Raw genomic sequence first — 12,689 nt, 5'->3', positions numbered from 1 at the left:
CCCAGGCCCAGCGCAAACAGCGGAAGGGGCAGACCAAAATCCGAGCATCCCACCCACCCGCCTCCTCTAACACTACCTGTTTCACCTGCGGCAGTGCACGCGGATCCAGCATTGGACATGTAGTCACCTCAGGGCTAAAACACCAGAGTGGAAGAAAGTCATCCTCAGTTGTAAGGCACTGCCTAAGAGAAGGTACACTAACTCTAACTTTGGGAGCAAGCCACTTCAGAACTAAACGGCCTCCTTCAGCAGCTGTAAATTTAGTCAAAAGCAAAGACTTGGAAACTACAACACAGAAACACGCCACGCAGCCCACACCAGTCCATGCTGCTGTTTATCCTCCATCTGAGCGGCATCCTGCTCCCATGTTCCCACGCCCCTTTATTCTCCACTGCTGACAAAAGATCATTAATCCGAAACGTTAACTTTGTTTCTCTCTAGATACTCCCTGGTCTGCTCAGTATTTTCCATTTCAGATTTCCAACATCTGCAGCATTTTGCTTTTCTCCTCTTTCCTTCAGCCACTCGTCAAACCTTTTCTTTGACATTAACCAGGACTCTAGTGGTGCATTCGACAGCCTTACAAGCCTTTTTTTATAAAACCACTTCCTCCAGGTAGAAACAATGTAGAGACAAATAAAGTGACAGCGCTTTGTGGAACTTCCTGTATGCTGTTTCTAGGACATTTACTGTGTAAAATATGGCACAGCTGGGCAAAGAATCAACTGGTGGAGAGAAAATGGAACTAAATCCAAAGTTTGCAGATGACACAAAACTCAAAAGTGCGGTGAAAGATGAGGACATTAACAGACTTCAGGAGCATCAGGCAGACTGGGGAAATGGGGTGATACACGGCAAGTGCAATTGAATGTAGAGAAATGTGAGCTGTTGACCTTTAGTAGGAAGAACGAGGAGAGGCAATATAACTAAACAAAACAATTTCAAAGGAGGAACATGAACTGAGGGATCAGTGGGTATACGTACACACATTTGAAGATGTCAGGACAAGTTGAGAAGCCCGTTTAAAAAAGCAGACATGGTTCTTGGCTTTGAAAAGAGAGGCTTAGTGTATGAAAGCAAGGGAGTTATGCTAAACCTTTATTAGTCACTGGTTGGTATCCAATTCTGGACACTACACATTAGAAAGGATGTCAAGATAACAGAGAAGTTGCAGAAGAGATTTACTAGAAACCTACCAGGGATGACAGACTTCAGTTAGGTGGAGAGACTCCTTACAGCAGGGAAGGTTAAGAAAAGATTTAATAATGTTTAAAATCACGAAGGCATTTGACAGAGTGAGAAACGGTTTCCAGTTGCAGGAGCAGCAGTAACCAGAGGACATAGATTTAAGGTAACTGGCAAAAGAATCAGAGGAGATAAGAAGAAATGTCTTTACACAGTAAGTTGTGGTGATCTGGAATACACTTCCTGAAAAAGCAGTGGAAACAGATTCAATAGTAATTTTCAAAAGGCAATTGGAGAAATACTTGAAGGCAAAAGATTTACAGGACAATGGGGAAAGAGCAAGGGACAGAGTGGGACTAATTGGGTAGCTCTTTCAAAGAACCGGCACCAGGCACGATGGGCCAAATGGCCTCCTTCTGAGCTGTGAGATTTTGATTTGGTGATGGGGTCGAGAAGGGTTAGAGTGCAACTTTGCCAAGATGGCTCTGGACAAAAGAGAGCATGGAGTGTATTTGTTTTTGACTATCACAGACTTTTCCACACAGCTTTCAGGCAGTAAAGTAAAATAACCTGCCATTTATCTTTTGTTAAAAAGAATACACAGGTTTATGGCTTTATTTTGGTTTAACACTTTTAAAACGTTATCCTATTCCTTTTAGAACACAGTCCTGCCCTGGGACAAAACATTTCACCATTCATCAAGTCAGTGTAGAAAACTTGGGAACAGATGAGGGTGTGTGGAAAATGTTGGAGACAGGAAGCAAGTAGAGACTAGATGAGGAATTAACAGGGTTAACTATGAGAAAGCGAGTCAATCACACCTCTATTAGAGAGTCCTTCATCCACAATAGTGTAACAAGTCACTTTGCACACCCAACGGTGAACTGCTGACGGTGTGTTTTCCCAGGTAATGGCAAAGTAATGGCTGTGCCTACCATACCCTCACCTCACCTGAAAGCACAGACTCTTGTCAAGTATGGGCTTCATTCACACTTTCTCCAGTTCCACATTCAAACATGCAGAATTCAAAGGTCAGTCTAGTGAATGGCAGCAAGATATTCCACCTTGGAGGACATCATATCTGATCCTTCAGTCACAAGATATCTCCGCACATTTTCTAAAAGGCCACTCAATAGTCATCAAGAGCAGGATTCCCAGCTGATTCTCCACCCCGACCCCCAGAAACTCAGAAAGCCTAAAGCCCAGTGTGGAACATGGGATCAGCAGAATGCAGGGATTGAACTTTGGATCTTCCTCCCCACCCCTACCACCACCACGAGGCTAAGTCCCACCCCAAGCCCAGACTCTCCTGGGCCACAGAGCTCAGTTCCGCACTGGCAGGTACAATTACCCATTTAGCCACAAAAATGGCTATTAGCCACTAGAGAAAGTTAGTTTCATGGATCTACCTCCCAAAAAAGGAGAATCGACCAACCCCTGCTGCAATGGAACGCTGGACACCATCTGATCACAGCGGCACAGGCTCCTGATGACTGGCTCTGACTAGGAACAGGAGCAGCTGATCGCCAACTGCCTCACCAGCAACACCTAATGGATGCAACAAGTATTTCAATCCTACATCATTGAGTGAACCTGCACAACTCAGAGCTGTCTTCAAAGAGGCAACATTTGCTTCTCTGTGTAAAACTTCCAGAGCAGCAGGTTTTACAGTGCGGGGCTCAAGCAACATAATACAAAAATTGCATAATACCAAAATAAAAATGTTCAGTATGTATTTCAATTCTCTTTTGTTCTTCGTGTGATTGTTCAATCAGGGCAGCCACGTGAAGAATAACTTTAAAAAAAGTCTTTCAGTGAATATTTACAAAGATGAATGGATGTCGCTTCAGACAGTAAGTAGATCCTGGTTTCTAATTGCTGACTTGGACCTCCTGCAGATGGAGTTGATGCAATGTTACACAGTGCAGTCACGAACGTGCTGTTTCACATATCTCACTGATTCGCTGCCTCAGGTGTGAGATGAACTCGAACATGGTGACTGCGAGGCTCTGCTGGATCAGGTATCGGGGCAGCTGACCCTGCTCGAGAAACAGACAGGAGGTTACAGCCCAGGAAAGGGAGAAGACTGGACAGTTACAAACGCAGGGCCCACTGCATTAAACGAACAGAGATTAAACACAACCACAACATTTCACTTCGTGTGTATGGTCAATACTGTTGGAGAACAGCCCATGAAATCTTTAAAAAGGAAAGGTCGTTACTTGGAAGAAAGGATTATTGAATGGAATGGGCAGTGTTGGAGTGCTGCAAGGAAGAGGGAGCTGTAGGGAAGCAGCACAGCTACTGGCAACTGTTGCCCAGGAATGGCCTAGAAACCAACTACTAATTAATCTCTAGTAACCACGACAACCCCAAGGGAGCTGGGGATGGGAGGTGAGGAGAAGAGTGGGGATGGGAGAGGTAGGAAGAGGAGGGGCTGGGGGAATGAGACAAGGAGGTCCATCTTTACCAGGGGGCAGTGTGTGAAAATAGTGACTACTTTGGGGAAAAAAAATCACACTCTCACCCCATGTTACTACTTTCTGGCTAGTGTCACTGTCAGCTGTGCTGCTCCAAGTAGGAACATGACTTCCAATCCAGCCTCGACCCTGGACCCTCAATAGGTGGACACTCATTCTCATTCTAACATGTTCACCATCCATGAAACAGAAAACAGTGTGTCAGAAGCCTTCAGTATTAGCAAAGAAATCTGGTAACATACCTTGTTGCCCCAGTTTAGATGTTGAATAAACTGGGAAAGTTGCCTAAAGTTTTTAAACCCCAATCTAGCCCCTAGACACGTTCGTGCTGTCTGCCCTTCACAATGAGCATTGCAAACTCCATGGCCCCACCACCTCCATCTATCGCAGTCAAGTACTCCCTCCCTGACTCTTTAACACTTGCCTTTAGGTCAGTATTCAGTATCCAAACAAAGGTGCAGACACTGGGATTCCGAGGAGACTTCAGCACCACAAACCCTCCCGGCCCATTCTCGCCTCTGCAAGAGATTTAAAGGGATTAGTGAAAACTCTTGATTACTGACAGAGCAGGAACACAACACAGATGCAGAACACCACCACCATCTTCTGGACAGTAAAAGGATTTCAGGGTGAAGCTTTCCTCACTCTCAAACTGGATTAGAATATACTGTAATTTTAAACGTGAAGTGATTCTTAGCAGCCCGAGGGCTTCACACAGACATATTCTCCTTTCAGCACCACTCCACCTGTGGGCTCAACTCTTGTTTAGTGTTTCTCATTGACTTTCCATTGGCTAACTGACTGAGAAAGGCATAAATGTTTAAAAAAAACTTTTCTCAGACGCCAATCACACTGCTGATTAATTTCACTAATCATTGTGGCATCACATACCCTTCACTTCTCTCTCTGTCTGTGTACAGCACTGTGCCTGTATCCTCCACTTCCCCCTGTGTGTACGGCATTGTCTGTATCCTTCACTTCCCCCAAAGTGCACAGCACTGTCTGTATCCTTCACTTCTCCCAGTCTGTGTACAGCACTGTACCTGGATCCTCCACTTCCCCGTGTGTACAGCACTGTCTGTATCCTCCACTTCCCCCAGTCTGTGTACAGCACTGTGCCTGTATCCTCTGCTTCCCACAGTCTGTGTACAGCACTGTGCCTGTATCCTCCGCTTCCTCCAGTCTGTGTACAGCACTGTGCCTGTCTCCTCCACTTCCCCCAGTCTGTGTACAGCACTGTGCCTGTATCCTCCACTTCCCCCAGTCTGTGTACAGCACTGTGCCTGTATCCTCCGCTTCCCCCCGTCTGTGTACAGCACTGTGCCTGTATCCCCCGCTTCCCCCAGTCTGTGTACAGCACTGTGCCTGTATCCTCCGCTTCCCCGAGTCTGTGTACAGCACTGTGCCTGTATCCTCCACTTCCCCAGGTGACTGTCAGTGCAGAGAAATAATTAGGTCATTCAATTTATTCAAGGCAGTGCTAGGCAGATTTTTGATAGACAGGGGAGTCAAAGGTTATGGGGGGGCCAGACAGGAAAGTGGAGCTCAGACCACAACCAGTTCCGCCAAGATCTTATTGAGTGGTGGAGCCAGCTCAAGGGACCAAGTGGCCTCCTCCTGCTTCTACGTCCTATTTTCCTATGTTCCATGTGTCATTCCACCAAATACCCTTCGTATATATGCTTTAGGTTTTAGCACTTTTCATCATGGCCTAGTATTAATGTTCTTATCACCCTGAGACAATAACACCTGGTGACTGGATTTAATCAGCTGCCTCGTACCTGACATATTTTTTCTGTGGAGGTCTCGTGTCATGAGTAGTTGACACTCCTGAAGAAATGTACATCTCCTTCTTCCTCTCAATACGACGCACATTCACAAAGTCTCTGCAAATTGATCATCACCATTATACACAAAGAATTATCATGCCTTTGGTTTTCCAACAATAGGGAGAAACATCATGGCCTCAAGCCATGGTTACAATCAGATCAGCCATGATCTTACTGAATGGTGGAGCAGGCTTGAGGGGCTGAGTGGCCTACTCCTCCCAATTCAATGTTCGGCCTTTGGAAACTGTATCGAAGCCTATGACTGGAGATATTTGCTCAGCCCTCAACACATGGAAAGCAGCTAACACAACCTGGAAAATATGGAACGTGGGTGCTTATCCCTTTAAAAGATGTCTGGTCAGCTGCTCTGCTGGCTACATACAGCATCTGCAGCAGAGCTGCTGACAACATCCTGTCTGTATGGAGGTCAAAGAACCTGGGCCAGGACAGGGGGCAGACATCAGTCGAGATTCGTGCTTCTGACTGCTCTCCACGGATCCCCATAGAAAGTGCGTACACACACCCATGGCGGGGAAGGAGGAAGGTGACCTTTGCTGTGATGCATTCCACAATTGAACAGGTTTCCAACATAGATTTAAACACAAAGGATGTTAGTTGGAATGACAATGCCTGGAACTAACGCCCAGGCTCTCAGACCATCAGAACTTCAGCAGAGAAAGGCAGAAAAGTCAAAAATTTAGCCAGACAGAATCAGAGTGTGTGCATATATTTGTGTGCGCATGTGTTTCCATGTGCACCTGTCTATGCCTGTGTGTATCTGTGTACACAGCCTATACCTATGTGATCGCTTGTCACTGCATTCACTTGTGAGACTATGCTTGCCTGTGTGTGAGACACCAGAGTTAGCTGACTCTAGAAGCACAACCTTTTGGTGTGAGTAGAGGCAAGGGGTCTCTCAGAGGTTAGGATATTTCCATATAGCCAATGATGGAGGGTTGGGACCAGGGCTTTGGTGGCAGATCTTATATTCAGTACCAGCACCAGGCTGCTGTAAAGAACTAACAGCCAACCTAACTCACCAATGAAAACCGGAAGGAATTAACTGTTGGTGCAAGAGCTGGGTCATCTGCATATGGCTTCAGATAACTCAATAAACTAATGACCCTGGCTAGATCAGTCACAGGGAGATAACCAATGTGATGGACTGCTGCATTCTAAGGATAATCAGTTAAATTCCAACAAAAACATCAGTCCCATCCATTGTGCTCATGCTAAGCTATGCAGGTGTGTGGCTGCACAGGAACCTGAAAGGTAATCAAGCAAAAAAAAAACTTAAACAGACACATGGGCCATGTACAGCAACTAAATTTGAAAGGGGACCTTGCTCCAGCCCCACCTGGAGCACACTGGAGAGGCTCCAAGACCTAGCTCACATCACACTGCACCCCAGCTTTCTGCATTTAGGGGAATAGGGTCTGTCTCCGTGTGGGAAAGTTTAGAGACTCAATCAATGGGGATGGATTATTGCGGCTCAGATGCATTTCATCACCGATAGACTCAGTCCCCAACAAGTGGCAGCAGGAATGATGTTTCACATTGCTGCTTTTCAAGGTCACTGGTCAAGAACCAGGATTCTTTTTCTAAAATTCATTCTCAGGAAGTGGGCATCCCTGGCAAGCTGGCATTTACTGCCTATCCTTAGTTGCCCTTTAGAAGGTACTAGTCAGTCTTTTTCTCGAGCCACTGCAGTCTGTGTGGTAAGGTCTATACACATCCAAGTCAGGGTGGTATATGACCTAGAGAAGAAGTTGCAGATGCTGGTGTTCTCATGCATCTGCTGCCATTGTTTTTCAAGGTGGTAGAGGTCACAGGTTTGGAAGATGCTGTCAAAGGAGCCCCTTGGTGAGTTGCTGCAATGTATCTTGTAGATGGTACACTCTGCTGCCACTGTGTGACAGTGCTGGACAGTGGATTTGTAAGTTAATTGTGGGTGGGCACCTGATTGAGCAGACTGCTTTCCCCGGAAAAAGCTGAGCTTCGAGTGTTGGAGCTGCACTTATTCACCCAAGCAGAGAATATTCCAACACACTCCTGACTGGTGCCTTGTAGATGCTGGACAGGCTTTGGCGAGTGGGGGGTGAGTTACTCGTCGCAGGATTCCTAGTCTCTGACCTGCTCTTGTAGCCACAGTATTTATATGGCGAGTCCAGTTCAATTTCTGGTCAATGGTCACCCCAGGATGTTGATAGTGGGAGATTCAGTGATGGTAATGCCATTGAATGTCAAGAGGCAATGGTTGGATTCTCTCTTGTTGGAGATGGTCATTGGCTGACACTTCTGTGACACGAATGTTACTTGTCGCTTATCAGCCCAAGCCTGAATGTCATCCAAGTCTTGCAACATGCAGGTGGGGACTGCTTTATTATCCAAGGGACTGTGAGTGGAACTGATGCGATGCAATCAGCAAACAGTTGTCAAAAACATGACATATTAAATTCTGCTAATCTGACCTGGGAGAAACGACCCCTCCAGCAGCTCCAGCAGCAACATCATAGGTGATTAGAGTGTTGTCATCAACCCGTTGGAGAACCTGCAAAACAATTATAGGATCAGAACTGCAGGTGCCACCCGCAATCCATGTGTCTTCCCTTTACTCCAAACCCCATCAATTGAAGTAGTGACCAGACTCTACAAAAACATAGTTAAACACTGAATTTGGAGACTCTGATAAGCTTCATTTAGACTGGAGCTGAAGACCCAGCGACACATGAGCAACCTTTTGCTACTTAAGAATGGGACTTTATCAACAAGTAACTGGCAAACTCTTATTCAGAATGAACCTGTGGAACTGTACCCAGGTGAGAGTCAGTATGTGTTGAACTGTACCCCAGTGAGTGTCAGTATGTGTTGAATTGTATCCCAGTGAGTGTCAGTGTGTGGGAAACCATCCCAGTGAGTGTCAGTGTGCGGGAAACCATCCCAGTGAGAATCAGCGTGTGTTGAACTGTACCCCAGTGAGAGTCAGCGTGTCGAACTGTACCCCAGTGAGAGTCAGCATGTGTCGAACTGTACCCCAGTGAAAGTCAGCGTGTGTCGAACTGTACCCCAGTGAGTCAGCGTGTGTCGAACTGTACCCCAGTGAAAGTCAACGTGTGTCGAACTGTACCCCAGTGAAAGTCAGCGTGTGTCGAACTGTACCCCAGTGAGAGTCAGCTTGTGTCGAACTGTACCTCAGTAAGAGTCAGCTTGTGTCGAACTGTACCCCAGTGAGAGTCAGCGTGTGTCGAACTGTACCCCAGTGAGAGTCAGCGTGTGTCGAACTGTACCCCAGTGAGAGTCAGTGTGTGTGGAACTGTATCCCAGTGAGAGTCAGTGACTGTGGAAATGTATCCCAGTGAGAAAGAACAATGAATTCAAACTGAAAGAAAAACAGAAAATGCTGGAAAATCTCAGCAGGTCTTAAAGAATCTGTGGAGAGAAAAACAGAATTAACGTTTTCAGTCTCACTGGGATACAGTTCCACACACACTGACTCTCACTGGGATACAGTTCCACACACACCGACTCTCTCTGGGATATAGTTCCACACACACCGACTCTCTCTGGGATGCAGTTTGACACACACTGACTCTCTCTGGGGTACAGTTCCACACACGCTGACTCTCACTGGGGTACAGTTCCACACACGCTGACTCTCCCTGGGGTACAGTTCCACACACGCTGACTCTCACTGGGGTACAGTTCCACACACGCTGACTCTCACTGGGGTACAGTTCCACACACGCTGACTCTCACTGGGGTACAGTTCCACACACGCTGACTCTCACTGGGGTACAGTTCCACACACGCTGACTCTCACTGGGGTACAGTTCCACACACGCTGACTCTCACTGGGGTACAGTTCCACGCACGCTGACTCTCACTGGGGTACAGTTCCACGCACACTGACTCTCTCTGGGATACAGTTTGACACACACCGACTCTCTCTGGATACAGTTCCACACACACCGACTCTCTCTGGGATACAGTTCCACACACACCGACTCTCTCTGGGATACAGTTCCACACACACCGACTCTCTCTGGGATACAGTTCCACACACACCGACTCTCTCTGGGATACAGTTCCACACACACCGACTCTCTCTGGGATACAGTTCCACACACACACCGACTCTCTCTGGGATACAGTTCCACACACACACCGACTCTCTCTGGGATACAGTTCCACACACACCGACTCTCTCTGGGATACAGTTCCACACACACCGACTCTCTCTGGGATACAGTTCCACACACACCGACTCTCTCTGGGATACAGTTCCACACACACCGACTCTCTCTGGGATACAGTTCCACACACACCGACTCTCTCTGGGATACAGTTCCACACACACCGACTCTCTCTGGGATACAGTTCCACACACACCGACTCTCTCTGGGATACAGTTCCACACACACCGACTCTATCTGGGATACAGTTCCACACACACCGACTCTCTCTGGTATACAGTTCCACACACACCAACTCTCTCTGGGATACAGTTTCACATCCTGACTCTCTGAAGAAGGGTCATACAGACTCGAAAAACTAACACTTTTTCTCTCCATAGATGCTGTCAGGCCTGAGTTTTTCCAGCATTTTCTGTTTTTGTGTCAGATTTCCAGCATCCGCAGTATTTTGCTTTTATCTTAACGAACTCAAACTACGATCTTAGTAGGCACTGAAAGAATGATAATGAATCAAAGGCAGGATTGGTGAATGACTTGGCAAAGTTAACATCCAGATTAAGAAAATCTGAGACCTGAAGGTGTCTCACCATCAGGCTGCAGACTGCTTGTGGGCGCCAGCAACCTCCACTGCAGGGAGCATTGCTCGAACAATTTATAAATTCTGAATGATCGGCACTGTTTCCCTCAATTCCCAATGCCTCTTAAAGTTTAGGATGGATTAACTCTTTTCAGCAGAACCGCAGCACTGGAATTAACCATTTCCAGGAGATGCGAGATTACAGATAACAGGGGTACCTGACAAACAGTAACTGTTTTGTTCCAAACGACCAATTTCTCAGGTTGAAGAATGACCTCCTGGTATACCAGCTCCGCAGGGCATTGCAGGAAAGCCTGAAGGAGAAAAACACATTAACAATGACATCACAGCCTCCTAGCTTCGGGAATGTGGACACAGACCAGGTTACAGCGGAGGTGGCTGCGTTGCTAGGCCCTGGATACACTATGAAGTTGATCAAACAAATTAAAGCTGTATGTCCCAATGACCAATCAATTGACCTCTGTGCTGTTGCGTTCTGATGAGACACCTTCTTCATCAGGCTAACATGCAGTAGAAAACAAGTAATCCTCAGACTGATCCAGTCCACAAACTCCGCTGATATGGCCAAGCATGGCTCAGTGGGGAATTGTATGGTTTGGTGTGAAACTCAGCCTCAACCATCAGGAATGCCTAAATTCTGGAATTTTAATTCTATGGCCTTTTGTTTTGCATGATCATCAAAATGAGGGAAGTGTTGGCATCTCAGGACAGGTGCAGCACGGGATTAGATACAGAATAAAGCTCCCTCTACACTGTCCCCATCAAACACTCTCAGGACAGGTACAGCACAGGGTTAGATACAGAATAAAGCTCCCTCTACACTGTGCCCATGAAACACTCCCAGGACAGGTGCAGCACAGGTTTAGATACAAAATAAAGCTCCCTCTACACTGTCCCCATCAAACGTTTCCAGGACAGGTGCAGCACGTGGTTAGATACAGAATAAAACTCCCTCCACACTGTCCCCATCAAACACTGGTGGAGTGCTGGCATCAATGGGGCAAGAACGGAGTTGGGCCGGATATACTGGAACCAAAGGCTGGTGGGGAAAACTGTATCTGAACAATGGGCTTCTTTCAAAGAAGAAACGGTTTGGGCACAGTCAAGGTACATTCCCTAATAAGATAAAGGTAGGGCAAACAAATCCAGAGCTCCCTGGATGAAAGAGGAGATACAAATTAAAATAAAGAAGGAAAAGTGTGCTTATGACAGGTAGAAAATGCAATTGAGAACAAGAGGAATACAGAAGGTTCAGAGGAGAGGTGAAAAAAGCTTATTAGAGAAGCAAAGAGGGAATATGAGGAAATACTGGCAGCCAACATAAAGGGGAATCCCAAAATCTTCTATAGGCATATAAATAGTAAAAGGGTGGTAAAAGGAGGAGTAGGGCTGATTAGGGACCAAAAAGGGGATTTACACATGGAGGCAGGGAGCATAGGAGGTGTTAAATGAATACTTTGCATCTGTCTTTACCAAGGAAGCAGGTGCTACTGAGGCCACGGTGCCAAACGAGAAAACTCTATCACTAGAAGGGTTCAAATTGATAATGAGTAAGTGTTGAACAGACTGTCGGTACTTAAATTTGACAAGGCACCGGGACCAGATGAGTTGCAAGGATATTGAAGAAAGTAAGACTGGAAATTGCAAGGGCATTGGCCATAATCTTTCAGACTTCCCTAGACTCAGGGAGGTGCCAGAGGACTGGAGAATTGCAAACGTTATGCCCTTGTTCAAAAAAGATTGTGAGGATAAGCCCAGCAGTTACAGACCAGTCAGTTTACCTTCATTGGAGGGAAAGTTTCTAGAGAAAATTATTTGGGATAGAATTAGTGGTCACATGGAAAAATGTGGGTTGATTAGGAAGAGCCAGCATGGATTTCTAAAGGGGCAATTGTATTTAACTAACTTGCTGGGTTTTTTGAAGAAGTAATAGAGAGGGTAATGCTGTTGATGTGGTGTACATGGACTTTCAAAAGGCATTCGATACAGTGCCACACAACAGACTTGATGGAAAAGTTATAGCTCATGGAATAAAAGGGACAGTAGGAACATGGATATGAAATTGGTTGAGTGACAGGAAACAAGGGTAATAGTCAATGGATACATATCTTAGGCCGAAGGAAGGTTTGTGGTGGAATTTCCCAGAAGTCGACATTGGGACCCTTGCTTTTCCTGATATATATTAATGATCTAGATCTTGGTGTGCAGGGGACAATTTCAAAGTTTGCGGATGATACAAAACTTGGAAGCATTGTAACCTGAGGAGGAGGACAGTATAGAACTTCAAAAGGACACAGACAAGTTGATGGAGTGGACGGATAGGTGGCAGATGAAGTTCAAGGCAGAGTAGTGTGAGGTGATGCATTTTGGTAGGGAGAACATAGACAGACAATATAAAATAAGA

The 12,689-nt window shown here is 46.2% G+C and overlaps 1 protein-coding gene across 5 annotated transcripts in view; it reads right to left on the bottom strand.

Annotated features, from left to right (window-relative positions):
• Positions 1-1,741: 1,741 nt before the first annotated feature.
• stard3 (StAR-related lipid transfer (START) domain containing 3) overlaps positions 1,742-12,689 on the bottom strand; it is a 33,056-nt gene continuing 22,108 nt past the window's right edge. For all 5 annotated transcript variants that reach the window (XM_041173606.1, XM_041173611.1, XM_041173607.1 and 2 more), the window contains 5 exons: positions 10,483-10,578; positions 7,966-8,045; positions 5,447-5,551; positions 4,090-4,183; positions 1,742-3,224 (listed from right to left, as the gene is read on the bottom strand). In XM_041173606.1, coding sequence (XP_041029540.1) covers positions 3,114-3,224; positions 4,090-4,183; positions 5,447-5,551; positions 7,966-8,045; positions 10,483-10,578 — 486 coding nt within the window. In that variant the 3' untranslated portion in view covers positions 1,742-3,113. The remainder of the gene's footprint in view (positions 3,225-4,089; positions 4,184-5,446; positions 5,552-7,965; positions 8,046-10,482; positions 10,579-12,689) is intronic.

Source organism: Carcharodon carcharias, chromosome 23 (assembly GCF_017639515.1).
Source record: "Carcharodon carcharias isolate sCarCar2 chromosome 23, sCarCar2.pri, whole genome shotgun sequence".
Classification (NCBI taxonomy): Eukaryota; Metazoa; Chordata; class Chondrichthyes; order Lamniformes; family Lamnidae; genus Carcharodon; species Carcharodon carcharias.
This window is presented reverse-complemented; position numbering and strand designations above follow the sequence as displayed.